General features: G+C 38.3%; 1 protein-coding gene across 1 annotated transcript in view; it reads right to left on the bottom strand.

Moving 5' to 3' along the window:
* LOC139734824 (putative serine protease K12H4.7) overlaps positions 1-20624 on the bottom strand; it is a 34400-nt gene extending 13776 nt beyond the window's left edge. Inside the window, exons 1-4 of the mRNA XM_071645613.1 lie at positions 20366-20624; positions 10023-10204; positions 2919-3055; positions 1225-1320 (exon numbers count right to left, since the gene is read on the bottom strand). Coding sequence (XP_071501714.1) covers positions 1225-1320; positions 2919-3055; positions 10023-10204; positions 20366-20572 — 622 coding nt within the window. The 5' untranslated portion in view covers positions 20573-20624. The remainder of the gene's footprint in view (positions 1-1224; positions 1321-2918; positions 3056-10022; positions 10205-20365) is intronic.
* Positions 20625-21466: the final 842 nt, after the last annotated feature.

Here is a 21466-nt window from a genome sequence, read left to right as displayed (position 1 = left end):
AATTACCTGCATAACCCTTCAAACAACTCTGCTTGCAGTTGACAGGCTTATGCCATGCATATAGCTGCACTGTTGTCAAGAGCAGTTCCATAAAATCTTAGTGCAATAAATACTTGCAGACTGGGATGGACAGCATGATTTCACTTTGTTGCATGTATCAAGCTGGTCTCAGTCTGTCTACGAGGTGCACCACTCCTGCAGGCACGAAACGATATCTTTTGAGCATATATCATCATGTCTAGGGGATTGAATCTGTCCCTAAAAGTCCTCTCCCTCCTCGAGCCTCTATTATGGAGAAGCTTAAGGTAGGCCATAAAGGTTGTGTTGTCATGGTATACATGATAAGTTGCCACTGTAGTATGTCCTGTGACAATGTCTATCGCCCCAGAGACGTTATGATGCCAATCATGCAGCATCAACGTTTACAGCTTGAAGCTGCAGGTTGGAAGTTGACACTGAATATGGGACCTGACATTGTGTCTCTGGCTTTATGAAACAGGGCCCATGAGGGCAGTATCCATTCACATGTCCTACCACACTGTCAAACATACCTGCCAAGTCTACAGGAAGTTTGATAATACATTTTCAAAAAGAAGATATGTGAAAACTGGCCTCCACTTTGCTTCCACCCTAAAAAAGGGGTCCATCCCAGGATTTACCTGAAGTAAACTTGATAGTACACAGCCTTATTTAATTTGTACAGTGACTTACATATACAGAATATCTGGTTTCATAGAAAAAAACAAAAACAAAAACAATTGTAAGATTCTCTAATTTAGAGGTTCATGGGGCCCAAAGTGGGGCATTTGCACAAAATGTATCCAATCACGCTAGCCAAAATACCTGCCAGTTTGGAGAAAATTTGACCATGCATTTTCAAGAATGTGAAAAATGTCAAAATTGGTCTCAAACTTGGCCCACTGTGAACACTTACACAAATTGAGATTTTGTCATCCTCGAGATGATGCCTGCTAAACTTGGTGAAAATACATCACAGGGTTTTTAAGAACATGCTGAAGACTTAAATTGTTTACACACACTGGATGCCAATTGATGAATGACTGCAATAGCTCACTTGAGGCAAAAAGAGTTTTCAGACTGACAACTGGAGATCCCAGGTGCTAGGAGGAGAGAGTTGCTTTCTTTGTAAGAAATGGAAAAGATCTAAAGAAACTGAATGCAAAATCCGTACATTGTTTGATACAAGTATAAGAATGATCAAACCTGGAAAGTCAAGTTGTGCTTCCACGGGGGCACTGCTTGCAACTGCTCCAGTCACAAGATGAGGGTACTTTAGGCGAAACCATGCCGACAAGGATCCTATGCATTTAAAACAATTACGAAGGATATAAAACAATGCAATGTTTCACAATACTTTCTCAAAACAGAACCAACTACCACATCAAAAAGAAGCCCCGATCCCTACCTGCCATTGGTCCTTTGAACATCTTTTGAAAAGCCTGCTGTTTACCCAGAGGTAATCTAGCATATAGTCATATTAAACCGATCTGCCACACTTGATCTTGAAATGCTGCAATGTATTGAACCCTTGCCCCCATCCCCCCCCCCCCCCAAAAAAAAAAGATGATGAAACAAAAAAAAAAACAAATATATATACATATATAAATATATATACATATATATATATATATATATATATATATATATATATATGAATTTCCAACCATCAAAAGTAATATTTTAAGACAATCTTTTTTCATCACAATAAGATTACAATGTATATTAATATGCACCAGATTTAGAGCTGAAATATGCTTAAGCACCTTCCCACATCCTCCACACACCTTAATCCCACCTCCCTCCACCACCTTTTCTCAGCCTCTTTACTCTTATCACTAACCAGATTACTCTGGTTATGCAAGACAGCATGTAAAATGTTATAGGTTGCATTGGGCATTTACACTGCCACCAAATTGCAGTTTTCAATTGGAAGTTGCTGTGCAACTACCAGTATGTGAGCAAAAAAAAAAAAAAAGAATTGAAAAACCCTCCTCCAAAGTGAAGTTTTTTGAAGTGCAGCACTTTTATTGAGGTTTCCTGCAAGTGTAAATGCTTGCTCAACAGTTTATTCCCACTGTTGGTCACATGACATCCACCCACAGGGGGATCTCCTGCCCACCTGCCTACACCACTGACCTAGAATCACACAGCCTACTCAGAGACAAAGGCAAGTTGCACATGCACATTATTGTTTACTTACAAACAATTAAAACAACAAAAAACTTTGAAAATTGCAGTTTTCCTCATGCATGCACATTGTTTGGAAACAATGGAAGTTTCTGTTTTTCTGGCTGTGAAAATATTTCAAAAAACTCTGGTTATCCTATTCTGATTTTTTTTTTTTTTTTTTTTTTTTTTTTGCAATGATATATCATGCCTTTACTGACTAGAACAAATTGATTGGCCTGTCCCACTTTCAAAGACACACTTTCTGGTTACTTTCTGCAGAAACATGCTGCATGACAAAAATAGGAAAGACGTGATTTCAGTTGCCAGGGCATAATAACTGCACTTCCACCAAAGCCTGTTCATTGATGCTCCTGGAGCAAAATATAGGCATCTTCCAAGTTTTCAAGAAAATGCCTTGCTATAGACAAAGTTGCACTCTGTATAATTGATGATTGCTAGAAACATGCATTAAACAACATAGGCCTACAGTGCACTCCTGTTATAACGAACACGGTTATAACGAAATTCCAGTTACAGCAAAGTAAAAATTCAGGCCGCCAGATTATCTACTCTATGTATTTTTATTGTTTATTTGTTCGGTTACAACGAAATTTCGATATAACGAAGGAAAATTGCCGGTCCCGAGGACTTCGTTATAACGAGAGTCCACTGCACTGCCTTCTCACTCCAATGCCTTCCACACATCAAATGACATCCAGCAATGATACCTGGATAAGACCCCCCAAATGAGATCCAGGGATTGTTTTCCAGCCCCATCTCACGGCCAATCACTGTTCGGAAATGGGCAAGATCAGCTAAGGCCTGTTCACTGCTGAGGAATTGGAGATTCTGCGCACTAATGTCTCTGTAAAGAGTGGGAAAGTAAAAGTATGTGTGAGTAATTCTTCCTTATTACATGATACACTGGTATGTGGGGTAATTTCCGACAAATTCATTCTTTATCATTTCAATTAGATGTTACACAACCCAGAAGTGCAGATATAAAGAATCATTTTCTATTCAACAGAAGGCATTTATTAAACCTTTTTGTGTACGGGCATACAATTACGGCCATACAAAATTTCCATTACAGACGTACATTTTGAAATTGTTAACAATTTGATTATTTTGATGGATTTTAAGATCCTTTTACCAGAATTTAGTGACTTCTCATGCTGGAGGCTCTTAATCTTGCAATAATTTCAGATGACAATCACATCTTTTTACAAAAGCTGTAAACACCAAAATCATCATCTTGCACACACTTCTTGCTTCACTGAGCAACAGGATGATTACAGTAACCAAAGAAATATCCCTTTTGGTCAATTAGCTTGTCAGAACTTTGGTCGTAACAGCCTACTGCACCTGTATGCAATACTCAAAAAGAAATGCTAAAATGGTTTGCACCACATATTATACATGAAAAATAACTGGTGTAGGCCTACTATATTTTGCAAGCATTTCTAAACAAATCCTTCAACATTTATCTGAATTATAGACATACCTGTTCAAAGTTATGAATGTTTTTTAATTGCATTTGTACATGAAAAATTGACAAAACTATCATAATGATAAAGCCACTTACAAGATGAATCGATTTCAATATGGATGATGAAAATACATCATCCATGATGTCTCTTTGGTTTGTCCTATGTACTGTTAGTTTTTACCAAAATCTTTTCGCTCAGCATGTTAAAAACAAAATTATTCTATTATGTATGGTTAAACCGAAATATTTCTTTTTTGCTATTTTGTCTTAAAATAATGTAACATGGAAAGATGAAGACTTATGGAAAGGAGGACATAATTTACGGAGCAAAGAGTTTGAAGTTTGAGTTTTTCATGACAATACCTTGAGCTATCTTCAAAATATAGGAGAAAATTCTGACATTTAAACATTTTCCCTTGACCTCTGACCCATGACCAAAATCTTGTCATACAGAATCATTGTGCAATAATGCATGTTTATACCTTGTTTGATTAAAGGCATAATTTACCATTATGTGCAGATGAAACAAAAACCCAGCATTCATGTTTTAAAATAGTTCTAAAATGTGAGTTAGGGATAGAACTAACCACTGTAAAAATCTGATTCCATATAATCGATGGTAAGTATTGTTAAATACACAAAATGTGAACATTAGTTATCATAAGAATGCTTCCAGACTAAACCGTCTACAGTTATGGTTTATTGAGAAAAATGCTGATATCTCCTTATATTTTAGGCTTTATTGTGAAAATTTTATATGGTAGGATGTTTTGTGATACAATAGACCTACACATATGTATCAAATGTGATATGAACACTTTTGAAATCACTGCTCCCAAAGGTAAACTGGACCTTTAAGTTTATGCATAGAATAGTCTCCAGGTATATAGTATGAATAGTGTAATTTCAACATTAAATAGAATTTCAGCATTCTAATCTGACCTTTGACACTTGACCTTTGACAACATGACCCGAAAATTCCAAAGAGAAGCATTGTCAGGCAGTGCACGCACATGTACTAAATTTCATAATACCTGGAGCCATGTCCGAGATATGGAGAAAAGAGTAAAATATTTGTATTTCACTTGGCCCATGACCTTTGACCCCAAGGCCCCGAACCTCTTCCAGAGAATCTCTATCTGGTAGTATATGTATACACTAAGTTTCAAGAAATACCTTCAAGCATTGCATGGATATGGGGGAAATGATGCAATATTTGATACCCTGGGGTACAAAATGAAAATTCGCCATTTTGTTGAATTTTTTTTTTCAGCGCTGTGTACCCTGGAGTACCAAAAATGTGTAAAATTAATTCTTAGTATTATTATGCACAAAAATGCTTTCTTGTTTGTGATTATGCAACAATTAATGCATGCAAAAAATAACTTTTTTTCTCATTTACATGCTCTGTTCAGACAGCGCTACACAATGCCATACCCCGGTATATGGCATGACAAATAAAATAGTGAAATCTTGACAATTTGACCTTGACCTTTGATCCCATGGCCCAAAAAGTCCCAAGAGAAATACTGACTGCACATGCATATGTCCAAAGTTTCATGAAGATTCCTTGAGCCATTTCTGAGATGTGGGGGAAAAAAGTTAAATTTTTGCATTTTCACTTGACCTTTGACCTCATGGCCCAAAACTCTCTAGCTAGAAAATTTCTATGGAGTAATACATGTGTCCACTAAGTTTCAAGAAAATACCTTCAGGCACTGCATAGATATGGGGGAAATAGTACAATTTAGAGAATTTGACCTTCATTTTTTACCTTTGACCTTGAGCATGTGCAAATAAAAGTTGGTAGGCACTACTTTTTTCATTGATATACACATATGCCAAGTTTCATTAGGACACCTCAATCAGTTTTTAAGTTAATGCTGTCTACAAAATTGATTACGGACTGACGGAGAACCCCAAAACATAATGTTTCTGGCAACACTTCATGGCGGAGGCATAAAAAGGGATGCATTACCAGTACTTAGTTTTTAAACATTCAAAAGAACTAAAGCCTTAGCTCAGAAATAACCAGTCATAGCTTACATATAATTTTCCTCTTGTTCTCTGTTTTCCTTTTTATTCTACTTTGGGGGTGCTTTTTTGGAAGAGGCAAAATGTTTTTTTCCTCCCCCCTCCCCCCTTTGTACCTATGATGAAGATTCTCTATTAGCAAAGCAAATTCATTTTGTTCATGAATGATTGAGATGAACTGATCTTATTTGTCATTACTAATCTCATGTTGAAACTAACTGTTGATTATCAAAAAATGACATTATGACATAAAACAAGTTAATTTCTGGTGCAAGTTTCTTCACTTTGTCTCCCTCTACAAATTAAATTTGTTAAGATTTCAACTGCTGATCTGTAAATTAACAAACATGTCGGAAAAAAGGAACCAGTAGGACTCGAACCTGTCATCTACTGCTTTCCGGGCAGCGACACTACCACCAGGCTGTCCCTGGTTGCCGGCAGTGACACGATGAACATGGAACAAATACCTAAGCTCCGAAATTCCGACATTGTTATGTTAAGTAGTCCAAGGCAGACAAGGCATATTAAATGAAAGGAAGATATTATTCAGAGGGGTGAAGGTTCAGGTGCGAGTTTCTCCACTTTGTCTCCCTCTACAAATTAAATTTGTTGAGATCGCAACTGCTGATCTGTAAATTAACAAACATGTCGGAAAAAAGGAACCAGTGGGACTCGAACCTGTCATCTACTACTTTCCAGGCAGCGGATCAGCAGTTGCGATCTTAACAAATTTAATTTGTAGAGGGAGACAGGTTCGAGTCCCATAGGTTCCTTTTTTCCGACATGTTTGTTAATTTACAGCTCAGCAGTTGTGATCTTAACAAATTTGATTTGTAGAGGGAGACAAAGTGAAGAAACTCGCACCTGAACCTTCACCCCTCTGAATAATATCTTCCTTTCAAGTTAATTTCTGTTCAAGATCCCATTTCTCAAACTGCATTCTGCAAAAAAAAAAAAAAAAATACAGGTTTTTGGTGCAGATGGTCAAATATTCTTACATACCAAAAATTTTATTTGAGAAAACAGTAGAATCCAGGCGAGGGAGCGAAGCAGGGAGAGGGTGTGGGGAGGGGATGGGGGGAGGCTTATCCACCTCCCAGAGCAGGGAAAATATGAAATCTGAGAAGTAAAATGGCTCAGGCTATTATATGTAGAGGTTCCATTTCAACGATTAATATAATTATTAATGAGACTGCAAGATGAATTTAGACATCAGTCAATTCTACTTAATTGTAACAATCATGTAAGACCGGAAATACATTAATATGTCTTCATTCAGGATGAAGGACAATATGTGTTACAATTTGCAGAGTTGCTTCATTGAGTCTTGTAAACATATCTTTTTTTAGCGAAAACTGTTTAAAGGGATTGTATAGTTTTGGTTGAGACCTAATTTCAGGTTTCTCACATTTTTTGGTGAGATAATGAGAAACTTCTTATTAAATATGAAAGAGCATGTAATTCTATGAGGAATCCAACATTTATTTGATGAAAATTGGTCTTGAAATGGCTGAGATATCCAAAAAAGAGCAATTCTAATGAAGTGCGGGACCCACACTTTATTACGATCGCCTTGTCTTACTTTGTTTTTTGATGTTTCAGTCATTCCAAACCCGATTTTCATCAAATAAACTTTGAATTCCTCTTAAAACGGTATGCTCTGTACTATATTATAAATGTTTTCTTGGTATCTCGCAAAAAGTTAAAAGCCCAATTCTCATCTCCACCAATACTGTACTATCCCTTTAAGTGCACGGAAGGTGATATAATCACTCTGCCAAGTGAGGTTAGTACATAATTCGTTGAACACGCAATGTGCCTGAAAAAGTTGTTGGTAATTCATGCACAGGCAAGGTGGACACATAAAATTCAAATGTTAAAAGCATCGTGACAGAAAATGTAAACAGTATGTTCGAATGTTTCAATGTTTCCTGCTAAACTTATCCATTATCCAGTGGGGAAGAAAAAAAAAAGAAGAAAAGAAAATAGAAGTCCCCCTTCATGGGAAATGTTATGGGTGACAATGGGGAGGGAATATCCCGCTCTGTCTCACAATAGATGTCTAAGGTGGAACTGGGTGGAAGGTACAAAGACTCGCACTCCACGGGCCAGACAAACATATACTCTCTATTGTCTTCTTCATGCCATCAAGATATCTGAAAAACACTTGACTCATATTTTCATCAGTCAACCGTGCAGTCAGTACTTGGCAGTCTCACTGGTACCCTGTACCTCATTCAACCTACACTGCCAAAACCAAGATGTTCAATATGAATATCATAACAATGAAAGGGGTAGGATGTACCCGCCCACCATCACGATCAAAATATAATAATGCTATTTGGGCTTTGCTCAGTTAGAAGATGGCAGAGATCATTTTACAAAACTCTGAGAAAGCCACACTTCATTTCCCTCTATCTCTATCTCTCTCTTAACATATATGTATATATCTGTGTTTGTGTTATCAGAACAAAACAAAATCCAACTCCACAACCTCAGGATATATTTTTGCAACCCATATCATACACAAACACACACACACACACACATAACTTATATCCAAGAATAAATTTTATGACAACACCCAAACACCTGTTGCTTATATCTTTCTGCCATCGGGTATTCTCACTTCTCATTGCAATACTCTCAAACGGTTATCATGAACACAATGTCTTAGATCTTTCAATCGCGTGGGCTGCAGTCCACAGTACTTTTGCCCACTGCATGCCGACAAAGAATGAGTCATCAGCAAAAGCAGAACGTTAGGAGAGAGTCGGTGGTCATCTATAATCATTTGTCCTCGATATTGGCATCTTTCTGTGGCCATGTGTGGTGCTGACCCTTTCCTTGGAATTTGAAGGATTTTGCGGACACGTTTGAACTCAAAATATTTCCACAACCGATAACATGCCCTCTTTAAGAGCCCTTAGAAATACATAGGAATGTTTCGTCTTTTGTCTGTGATAGGAGGTAAATGTGACCTTGTACTGATTTATCACGCTTATGTGCTCCCCACCTACAATGTGTTTTCAGCTTCTTTTTTTTTTTTTTTGGTGGTAAGGATTACAACACAATCTTAGCACTGACAATAACAGGAATGTTAAGGGACACATTCTAAAAATTTCCAACTTTTTTTTTCTGAGAAAATCATAGTCTACACAGGTTCATAAACAAGATTGTGGTTTTTGGACCAGTATTTGTCTAATCTATTCTTAAAACTATTTACAGGTTGTTGAGACAATGTATTAGGGAGAATATTCCACAAATCGACAACTCTACTGCTGAAAAGGTATTTCCTCAAGTCAAGTGGAGAATCCTGTTTGTCCAGTTTCATACTGTGCCCTCCTGGACTTCCTGTGAGCTAAATGAAAAAGATCATATGGAGTATCATACATTACAGTCAAATATTTAAAAACCTTAATCATATAATCACCCCTCTTGTGCCAGTGAGCAAGAGTTGCTAATTTCAGTTGTACAACACTTTTGCAATATGACAAATTTCAAATCCTGGAATCATTTTAGTCACCTGTCTCATAGATCAGGACACTCTCCAACTTCCTCTGCTCACCTATAGCTTATAGTGACCACACTGCCTGACCGTATTTCAGAATAGGTCTACATTGTATTGTATACTGCATCAAGATTCTCAAAAATTCTTCGAACAATTCCTAGAACTCTACTAGCTTTCACAGTTGCTTGGGAAACTTGCTCTTTAAAACACAAATTTTGAATCTACTAAAACTCCAAGGTCTTTCTCAGCATAAACCTCCTTGAGAGCTACGTACTGAGTATAGTTCTCTCTTCACATAACATTCAGTATGCATTCCCATGCTTTGTTTCCCGATCTTTAACACAGTACACTTCTCAGGATAAAAGTGAAGCTGCAATTTTACAGCCCATTCCTCTAGTTTCAATAAATTGCTGTGAAGCTGCTCTACAATATGTCCTGTATCTGAGCAAACATACAATATTTTGTGCTGTGTCATCAACAAACACAATGACATTTGACTTAACTACATCTGGAAGATCTCTGACAAAGATTTAAAAATTTTGTTCATGAGAGTGTTAGTCTTTGGGGGGCTGATGTATTGACTTGTACTTTCATTTCAGTTTACTCGATCATTTGGTTGGGTGACAGATTAGCCAAAAAATGGTATACATGTATTTCTGTAAAAAAAAAACAGTAGGCGACCGAAATCTCTCACAAGAAGTAGTCTACTGCCAAAAGTGGTAGAGTTGGTAAATATGAATATTCCTTGTCCTACGTCAATTAAATTTTTATTCTATCATACTGTCTGTGGTGTCTTACTCAGTTGGATGACTTTTGCCATAGTAGCGATGTTCTAGCATGAGGCAGAATGCATTCATCTCCCTTGCATACTCAATCCAAGCTCCTTCCACCATCCAGATAGGGTTAGCTGTGCCCTCTCCTCCAATCATAAGAAACACTGGTCCTCCAGGCTGGTAGAATGTGTCATTGATGAAGAAGCGCTACAGGACAATGACATTAAGAGATGAGTCACGGTTGGTGTCAACTGCTTTGCAACTGTACAATATTTTTTTCCCTCATGATATACCAAAGTATTTGATTTTACTGTAAGTCATCAAATTTCATCAGCATTCATTCCTTCATTCTTACCCAACATCAAGAAAAAGAACCGAGCAATTTTTGTTAGAAAAACAGCATTGTACGGGAGCAGATGTAATCTCATGAAGCTCTCTGTTCTTGGTTGTTTGCTCAATTCATATTGTGGAGCTCTTTGCAAGGTGCACCTGGTATCAACAAGAAATCAGTGTGTATGAATCCTTATTCAATTTTCTGCAATCATTCTGTGAGTAGTGAGACACTACTTCTTTCCAAAGTCACAGTTTAGTCCTCTCGTGTCAAAGGAATCTCAACATGCAAATCATTTTCTATCACTTCGCATGGTTTGTTTTTATCATGTCTTTCACAGAAACTTCAAGGGGGTGGCTAGTAACTGATTAGTGGAAATCAGTGGGAATGGTGGAGGATGATTGTTCCAATCCTTATGGGATTCATTTAAAGGGGACCTCCGAATGATTTTCAGACTTTTACATTTGAACAACTATAAATTAGTTAAACTGAGTACAGAGTTTCAGAATATTTAGTGATTGGGATGAGGAATGAGAATGTTTTCAAATTTATGACAAATTGCAATGAACAAGGATGATGACATAGCAGCCTCACCATAAGAATGCATGAGTTGGGGCTCAAGGAAGCAGAACAAAAGAAGAAGGCATGCATAGATTTTTCGCGGGTGAACTTGTTGAACAAGCGGTATTGTAATGGAATTACACTGCTACATTTCTGAAATAGATGAGGCTCTGATGTCATCAACACTGTTCAGTGTAATTTGTTTAAGATTTTCAATTTATTGGTTTCTCTGCTCAAGGACCACTAAATTCCACAAATCTATACATGGAGCTGTCGATTTATGTACTACATGATGTGAAATTATGAAAATCGTCCGGAATGCTCCTTTAACCCTAACTAGGCCGGGCTATTTAGGTAGATCATAGAGCCGGGGGGGGCTTCCCAGGCCCCCCCTCCAGATCTCGGCCGTCGACTGCGCGATCGCGACAAAAATTGGCACACACATTGCCTATGACGTAATCTACGGTACCACGAAGTTGAATTTTTAAGAAATCATCATTTATGCTAAATTATGCTAATTTATGCATAATGATGCATGAAATCAGACAATTTGGTATTAATCACTAAATAAAGCTCAAAATGGGCACATTTTTTTGTGTAAATATTCTTTTTAGTGTCCTGAGCAAATATAAGATTAAACAAGAGACCCGCGGGTCTAGCGCTCACCTGAGTATCGCAAGTTCACCTTTCACGCAGTCACTAATCTAAATCATTCACAGCTCTACCAAAATTTGACGAGGCATTCTCAAGTGGAAGATGAAAATGTACAATAAGGGCCCAATTTTTTCAAGATTCCTTAATTTGGGGGAATTGGGGCCCCCTGGGGCCCTCTGGGTGGGGCATGGTGCCCAGTTTGATAAATTGAGATCCTGACCACCTAGGGATGCTACCTGCCAAGTTTGACAAAAATTCATCATGAGGTTTTCAGGAAGAAGATGAAAATGTACAATTCAGGCCCCCATTTGGACCCTTCCAACCACCCCCCCCCCCCTACCCCCAAGAGGGGCACCCCTGGATCTCCTATGAACAAACTTGAAACTACAGTCATTAATGTACTCACTCATAGTATTATCTCAGCTCTATAACTTCTGATTCTAGAGAAGATTTTTAAAGATTCCTTCATTTGGGGGGTTTGGGACCCCTGGGGGCCCCCTGGGCGGGGCATGGTGCCCATTTTAACAAATTGAGATCCTAACCCCCTAGGGATGCTACCTGCCAAGTTTGGTGAAAATGGGTCATGGGGTTCTCAAGAAGAAGATAAAAATGTACAATTTAGGCCCCATTAGGACCCCTCCTCACCCCCCCCCCCCCCCCCTGGGTCCCAAGGGGGGCACCCCTGATTCTGCCATGAACAAACTTGAAACTACAGTCATCAATGTGCTAACTCATAGTATTAACCTAGCTCTATCACTTCTGGTTCTAGAGAAGAAGATTTTTGCGGATTCCTTAATTTTGGGGGGTTTGGGCCCCCTGGGGGCCCCCTGGGTGGGTCATGGTGCCCATTTTAACAAATGGAGTTCCTAACCCCCTAGGGATGCTACCTGCCAAGTTTGGTGAAAATGGGTTATGGAGTTCTCAAGAAGAAGATGAAAATGTGCAATTTAGGCCCCATTAGAACCCTTCCCCACCCCCCTCCCCTGGGTCCCAAGGGGGGCACCCCTGATTCTGCCATGAACAAACTTGAAACTACAGTCATCAATGTACTAACTCATAGTATTAACTTAGCTCTATCACTTCTGGTTCTAGAGAAGAAGCTTTTTACAGATTCCTTAATTTTGGGGGGTTTGGGCCCCCCTGGGGGCCCCCTGGGGGCCCCCTGGGTGGGGCATGGTGCCCATTTTAACAAATTGAGTTCCTAACCCCCTAGGGATGCTACCTGCCAAGTTTGATGAAAATCGGTCATGGGGTTTTCAAGAAGAAGATGAAAATGTAAAAAGTTTACGCACGGACGCACGACGGACGACGGACGACGGACGACGGACGACGGACGACGGACGACGCACGACGCACGACGGACGCCGGACGAAGGGCGATCGCAATAGCTCACTTGAGCCTTTGGCTCAGGTGAGCTAAAAATTGCGGCATCAGAAAAAAAAATTTTCTTGTTTTTTTGAATTTCTTATGTATTTCTTTGTTTTTTCGACTTTATGTTTTTCATTGTTTTTTCGATGAAACTTGTCCGCGACATTGTTCCAAACAAGAAAATATGCTATTAATTGATTTTAATCAATAAAACCCCCAAATAATCATGCTTTTATGAAATTTGCCTGTAAGCACAGTTTGCATTGAAATTGTACACATATTCACGTTTTTGAGCAATTTTTGGTTTGACATGCACGTACATATTTATGCGCAACTTCGGAACAGCGCGCCCGGGCATCGCAAATTTGGTGTCAAAAGATGCGGAAGACTCAAAAGAAAAAAGTCATGAAACATCGCGGCAAAAGCTTTTCGCGTTAGCGATACATCGCGCGGAACGTCGAGGGGGGCCCTCGGAGGCCCCCCCCCCCCCCCCCCCCCGCCTAGTTAGGGTTAAGAGTACATTAGATATCTATTGTTGTGTGAAAATCATTTGCTTCAGAATGGTCTCAAATTCATGTAATGTGCAGTTCAATGTTTCCAGGTTAGCATGCCTGTACAGTGACAGTACATTTAACTGCACATTACTTGAATATGAGACCATTCTGAAGCAAATAATTTTCACACAATTGATATATAATGTACTCTTAAATGAATCCCATAAGGATTGGAATAATCATCCCCCAGCATTCCCACTGATTTCCACTGATCAGTTACTAGCCATCCCCTTTAAATGCTAAAATAAACACAAAAACCTTTGAAAAAATCAATGACTCGTGATACTGATAATCAAATCAAACTCTGTGAAATAATGCATAAAGAGAGAGTATACATTTTATATCATAGACAGAATTTGCTATTACAGCTCCAATCCTCCAACCTAAAGTTGGCAAACACACACAGTATTAAAGCCAAAACATAGTTCTGGTACGCCTGCAAAAGTTGTCAAATTTCGCTCCCAAATGTGAACGTATGCCTAGGAAATGTGCGGAATAACGCTGTAATAACAAGATATTCGATGGGTAACAACGAAAATGCGAAATATTAACCAAAAAGGTTCAGTCTAAGAACTTACCCGAACGGAGTCAGGCTAAACTCGGACTCAGGGATACAGAGACTCCAACCCCAAGCACCTTCTGATCTGGAGATTCTCCCGCCCGAAACCCCTAGCAAACGGGAGACTCCAAGTTGATGTGTGCGAAGCACGAAGTTCCTAGGGTTCTAGATGTTCTCTGGTGCTATCTAAGGCTTATTTTTTCAACATACAATAGCAATAATAAGAAATCCTTTCCACCGGGAGACACAGAGCCAGGGCGGGAGAAATCATATCTCCAGCGGGAGAACGGGATATTTTGCAAAAATGGGTTTTCGGCGGGAGATCTCCCATCAAAAACGGGAGAGTTGGAGTCTCTGGGGATAACTCGGCCTCGCTTTGACGGCGGGCTGAGTTGTATTGGTTGTCCCTCTGGATTGTACAGTGTTGTACTATGGGAGTGGCCTGTATAAACCAGCGCTTCGCGTTCTGGCTACTCGTATTAATGGTCTGAGTTGTTACAACGTGCGCATTGAAAAGTCATACACTGTTCAAACAAACACTGTGTGCTTGCTTACATTCAATACAATACCAGCCTCAACATTAACTTTCATTGCAGAGTATCCATGTATTGTTAATGCTGCATTCCCACTATTGTGCAATCTGTTACTACAATTTGTAACACCATAATTTACCATTCGTAACTGATCATGAAAGTTTTGTTCAACTCATAATCTGTAATTTCATGTTTGGACATGAGGTGGTGTGAGTCAAGAGGTGGTGTGAGTCAATATGTGCTGCTATGATTTGTTGCATTTATAAAGGTGCGATATATACATGATAAATCAATTTTAAGTGATATGATCTGTCATAGCCTGGTCTCCTGTTCAGATACTATCCTATTGTCCCGATTGAGTCCAAGATTGGCACTTGGGTACTGATCTGACACAAGTCATTACTATAGCAATCCCCGATCTGGTATGTGCAAGTTCATTCCAATAACTTTCTATACGACCATCACGAACTGATGCACTCTGCCGAGGTACAGTAAGATACGATATGTTTCACAATCGCGATCAAGAACAACCACCATTTGAGCTCCGATTGGACCCTGATGGGAAAACAGCCTAATCGTGAAATTCACTGTTTCCTTAACTTCTGTAGAGTGATTGCAACCTACAATCATTAATGCAAGCAATGGTTGACAGGTTGAGGATGACATTGTGACAATTGTTTTTCAGTATTGCTATGTTATTGGGTCATTCCATGGGGTTGGGTCTTCTCTAGATTTTCATGTTGTGTAGGGAATAAAAGTCATATTCTGAAAAATTTATCAAATAACTGTGGTTTGCGGTTATTCTTGGAGAGAAATGTGTGAAGAATTATTTGATGAAAAAAATAACCAAGCCTGTGTACAAATGTATTTTGTCTCTGACTGTTTCACTATTGATGTCTCATGGTTTTTTGTGGTTTATGTTGTGACATAAATATATGCCATTTTCATGGCAATGTAAAACAGGAATATACAACCTTTCAGCATTATGCCTATCATAATAAAGAGAGGCCAGGTGACTTCTACAAAGACTATAAGGCACATAAACATTTGTAACAAAATAAGAACACCAGAGCATCTTGAAAGCCACCTCATACCTATGTTACAACGAAGTCCGCGGCGATTTTTGTTGTAACATAGGTATAGCATGGTTTTACATGTACACTTCCAATCATAATATGATCAGAAACTTTATTTCTATAATGAGAGTTATATTTCAGGAGTATTCTTATCCAAAAATTAGCATCAAAATCCTCCAAATAAACAAGAAAATACGGAACATATCACTGTACTTCTGTGCGATGTCCGGCCTCTTCATGTAACGTAGGTAAAGAAAGTCGCGTCTCGCGACATAAAGAAGAGCTACTAACTTCAGCAATCGTATTCATGTCACTGGCAGTCCTCCCCCAATGGCAGGAAAACTACTCACAGCCAGTATACACCTACCTGGACAGCACAAGATCTGTTTTTCTGCTGATGTCCATGTAATGTAGGTAAAGGAGTTTTGATGTTTCTGATGTCAATTGGTAAGCTTTTACGCTATTTTACGAAATAAATAACATTCGTCATATTCTGTAACTGTATTGGAGGAAAAAAAACGACATCTAAACCTCTGAACTGGCCAAAAATACTGTGGACAATGATACTGTAGTCCCACATACTGAGATATTTGTTACAGGTTCATGTTCGAAATTTTGATCGCCAAATTTTCCTTCCATGCCGGTCTCTGCAAAAGGAGCATATATTCCTCTCTTAGAAAACCATACAAAAGTATATCAGTGTATCTTCACTGCAGTATAAAATTATTTTTCCTCCCGATTATTGTGAATTTTTGGACCTTTCTTTTATCATTAGGTATCTACCAAGGTAGACGTGCTAGAGTTAGTATTAATCACTATTATTTGATACTAGTTTGAAAACGTAGACGTCCAGACTGCATCTGAGCCAGAGAAATAGAGTTTGCCTTATTTTGCTGGTGATATTGAGGGAACTAGGAGCTGTGAAATTCTTTCTCTTTAACAGATTTACTTAAAAAATGTCAATGTTTTCCTTCAAAGATTTCACTGACCTGTTAGATGCTCTGACGAAGTTGTCAACATTTCACAAGGATTCACCATTTCCATTCCATGTTCACCCACTGTGAAGTCTCAAAGCTAAAATGCCAGTTTCCTATTCAGTTTGGGTGGGTAGTGGGTAGGAAAGACTTCAATAAAATTATGAACCCCAATCAAAATTGGACTATTATTGCTCTATACTATCATTCAAAAAGAGGGCGATAATGTTGATGGGGGTTGAATAAAAAATGGGGCCTAGTAATGTATTTTATTTGGAGTCTATTAAGGACCATACCCGTAACCGTAACCCTGACCCTAGCCCTAACCCTAGCTACGTGTAAGACACCGGGGGCAGCGACCTGCCCTTGCTAGCTTACATCTGAAAACAAGTTTTTAGGGTAGAGTATGAAAATGATATTTTCCCATGCTTTAAATGCTATACACGTATCATTATTTTCATGTTTACATCATTTTAAGCATAACCCATTTTTTTTTCAATTTTGGTAGGGGGTATACATGGAACTCTAGCTAATGGGTATGCCAAGAGGGAGAAATGTAACAAAATTGTTAAAATTATTTAATTCCATCGATAAACACACAGATACATCAACAGGAATATAAAGTCAACCCCAACAAAAATTTTCTTTTAATTTTTTTTATTTTATTTCTCTTTACACCTTCTGTTCAGTTTGTTGATGAATCTGCCATTACTCCTCCTCTGCCACCGCTACGTCTTAAACTACATGAAAGAGTGAAAAGGACACATCCACAGCACTCCACAAACAGAGAGGAAGCTGACAAAGCAACATCCGAGAAGAGTGAACATAAGACTAGACAAGAAGAAAACTGCACAGAGGGAAAATGGACAGAAGAAAAACAAAAACCGAGGGCTAAATGGACATTGGACAAAAGAGCACAAATTAACTTCAAACAACAAAATACATGGAGAACATGGAGAAGACAAGAAAACTTGTATGATTTCTCTTTATTAGTTTTCTTAGTTAGTTGACAACTAGTTGATGATGCTGTTAGTGTATATAAGGTTAAATTGTGTAAAGCTTCACTTTCTTCTTCTTCTTCTTCTTCTGATTAAGTCTGCCTTCTTTCATACCAGAGTTACAAAGAATTGAAGTCTGTGTAACATAGGTATTGTTCCACAGGTGTGCAGTAGGTATAATTCCAAAGAACTGTTACAATAGTATTATTTGTGGGAACATACATAAAGTCCATATGTGTAGGTTTTAACATCTCACACCACAATAAAGGAAATCAGTTGATATGTCGTAGTGTACCTATGTTACAAAGACATACTGACCATGTAACATAGGTACCGGTAGTACACTGTGGGCGAGGTTGTTGTACACACATGAAAACCCCTGATTATAACAATAAAATCATGTTTTCACTTGAATACCCGTACAAATCACTTGCTTCAATTGTAGTATTTTTAAGAATATTGTTATTGTGTCACTCTTGATGAAAAAGTTAAATCTTTGATTGAAATTGTAAATGGTTTGTAGAAAAAACATGTTAATAAAAGTGGCTTGCAGTTGATATCAGAACATACAGTCTTTCACTAATAATGATCTCATGCGCCTGTTAGATAACATGTTGATGTGCTATGGTGGAAAAAAAATGTGGATGTGTTCATTGTTATCATTTCAGAACACAAAATTATTAAGGATGTCAAAAAATGAAGTCCGTGTAACATACCAACGTAGGTATTTTGCCATACCTGTTTACCCATGCTGACTGAAAGTGTGCGAAGTATTAAACTGATTTCTAGTAGAATAAGTTGAAGAATGGGAGTAACAAATCAGGGGGAAAAAGGAAATTTCAATTTACTGTAGTGTGTCATATGTCTTCTTATTGCAAAATTTCTATCTCATGGGGGTATTTAAAGGACAAGTTCACCTTCATAGACATGTGGGTTGAGTGAATGCAGCTATATTAGTAGAACACATTATCAGTGAAAGCTTGAGGAAAATCGGACAATCCGTTCAAAAGTTATGAATTTTTAAAGTTTGTGCTCAGTCACGACTGGATGAGAAGACTACTACAGCTTGTGATGTCACATGTGTACAACAATATAAAGAAAGAATAAAGAAAATTCAACATATTTCCATTTTTCTCCCATAACAAAAGAACACTCGACTTCTCTCTTTCAGAAGACAGGGGGAATAATATCATCCAGGTTATAATATGTCAGTAACAAGTCGAAGAAATGTGCACTTTATTCACAAAGTAAAGTTTTTTGAAATTCTCTTTTTATTTTCCTAATATTGTTGTACGCATGTGACATCATACATTGTAGTAGTCTTCTCATCCAGCAGTGACTGCGCAGATACTTTAAAAATTCATAACTTTTGAAGGGATTGTCCGATTTTCCTCAAACTTTCACTGATGTGTTTTACTAATATTGCTGCATTCTCTCAATCCTTATGTATATGAAGGTGGACTTGTCCTTTTAAGTAAAGTTTCATCCGTCTTGATTTATTAATGCTTTACTTCAGCATTTTAACACACGCATGATTATAGTGTACCTAGCATGGTATTTGAAAAACAGTGCATACATATGATACATACTTGTATACGCACCAGATATTACTCCCCATAGTCAAAATGATGCAACTTTGTAATTATGAAAATGCTGCGTAAGAAAAATTATTTTGCGGGGGTACAATATTGTATTGGCATACACATTGACTAACTTCTGTGTGAAAATGAGAGTGATCATTTCAGTTATGTATGATTGAGCACACATTAACAACAATGGTAACTTTTCAAAAGTTACAAAAGTTATTTTTGTGGGGTCAGTGAAGCATTCTGCTTCTGGTGAATGTTTTAGTGGTGCTGTTATTTGTCATCCATTGCATCACCATTCATGCAATATGAACAGAATATTTTTGCTTTTCTTGCTCCATCTTCACAGTGTCCTCACTCAACAAAGACACAACACCTCCCTCTTATGTTCACTCAAAAAGTGCTGTTAAACTTTACATGTTGGTAGCATGTTAGTAATATCAACTGTCAATTCTGTTGGTAGTATCTGATCTAAATTCTTTCCATAAACTAAAAGAATTTTGCAGTTTTTGTAATGGTTGACCATAGCCATTTTCCTCTAAAGTTCACCTGACTTTAAAAAAAAAAAAAAAAAGTGTCAGGATAGGTGTGAGGTCAAATGATGGGTGGTGAAACAAAAACAGCGCTGACTTAATCATACACATACATTTACATTGTAAAAACATTTTATTAATTTTTACTTAAATTACTTTTGTGAGTCTTGTAGTTGTGCATTTTGAAAAGTGACTCCAGCATTGCCATGACTCGATGAGTGTGCTCAGTCATACTTGATTCAGCAAATCTTCTATTAATTTTCATACTCACCAATGCAGGAATATCACTGCCAAAGTATTTAAACTTATTTCGATTTCTTTTCTTTTCTTTTTTTTATATTACCACTGGCACTGGTACATGCATGGTATACGTTTGCACCAACATAGATATTGAATTTACAGTACAAAATGTCATAACAGATCACAGTTACAGAAAAATCTGTCTGATTGGAGGAGCTTTATAACATTTTTTGACGGTTTTTCTCCTTTATAGGCTATTATTATCAAAGACGGATTCCGTGAAGATAGACGTAGAGGACTAGCCGATGACTTTCTAGTAGCTTTCACGGAACACATCCCTGTCGATTGAAAATTTATTTGTCCAACATAGATTGATCTTTCGCTTCGGTCAAGCTACCTACCTGTTTCCATGTTCGAACATTTGCGTCATTGAAGTGATCCAACTGTTGAGTGAACCATTGGTCAGGAGGTAGTTTGTGATTTTCGATGTTTGCTGGAGATAAAAGCATGCCGTTTCGGTTTGTGGCCCTCCCATTCAGAAACCGAGGTAGACCCAACACAAATGGTAACACAACAGCCACCATAAAAATAACGAATGCTCCTTTCATGATCAGTTGGTTTGTGAGTACAACATTCCCTAGTGACTGTGTGACTGTACAGTGTCTGTGACTCGACTGTGAGGGTTGTTTGTATACTAGCGTTCTGAGCAACACCGCAAAACTACCAGCTTCAGTACCCCGCGCCCGCGCCCGTAAGACCGTGTGTGTGTGGGGGGGGGGGAATAGCGGCAGCGTGCTTTATCGCAATCACATGATGCTAAAGGTAGTCATGTGACAGTTTGCCCATCATGTGATTAATAAGTTTTTTTGCACCGGTCTCAAAATCTTCCTCTGCTGCTCTGGACTAGCAAAGATGATAGAGCGCAGCGCGCGCAGCGCAGTGTGGTTCTTCGTCGCATCGGACAGTTCCTACTAAATGCTCCGCCGACGATTGCTCCGAAAATTAAAAATGCTCCGCTTCAAAAGCATCTCAATATGTCGGTTTTTTGTTTTGTTTTGTTTTGTTTTGTTTGGGGTTTTTTTGTGAGGGTACATCGCTCTTGAGATCACAATGAATTACTAGCCCAATTACTATTACTATAATTCTTCTGCCTACGATGATGTATAATCATGACATCAAGAGCCCTGGAAAAGGGAGAGGATTAGAATAGAATCATTTTTTTTCCAATAATGATCTTGACAATTAGACAGTGTTTATTAGGGGCGTAGACAACGGGGGGGGGGGGGGGGGGGTGAAGGTATACATCCCCAAGCTCGTAAGGTGGGGATGACATGTATAATCCCCCCCCCCCCCCCGGTTTCGGAGATTTTTTTTTTATTAGTGGTATTCTTTTTATCGTGACTATGAATATCACTCATCTCCTTTTTTGTGTTCTTCTTCATTTTCTTCTTCTAACTGTTATTATGATGGGTTTTTTTTTTCCTCAGAAGGGATTCATCCCG

Source organism: Diadema antillarum, unplaced genomic scaffold, assembly GCF_040938485.1.
Source record: "Diadema antillarum isolate AM-2024a unplaced genomic scaffold, OU_Dant_1.0 scf00000027, whole genome shotgun sequence".
In the NCBI taxonomy this organism is placed as follows: Eukaryota; Metazoa; Echinodermata; class Echinoidea; order Diadematoida; family Diadematidae; genus Diadema; species Diadema antillarum.
The sequence above is the reverse complement of the archived record's forward strand: the minus strand, read 5'-3'. Positions and strand labels throughout refer to the sequence as shown.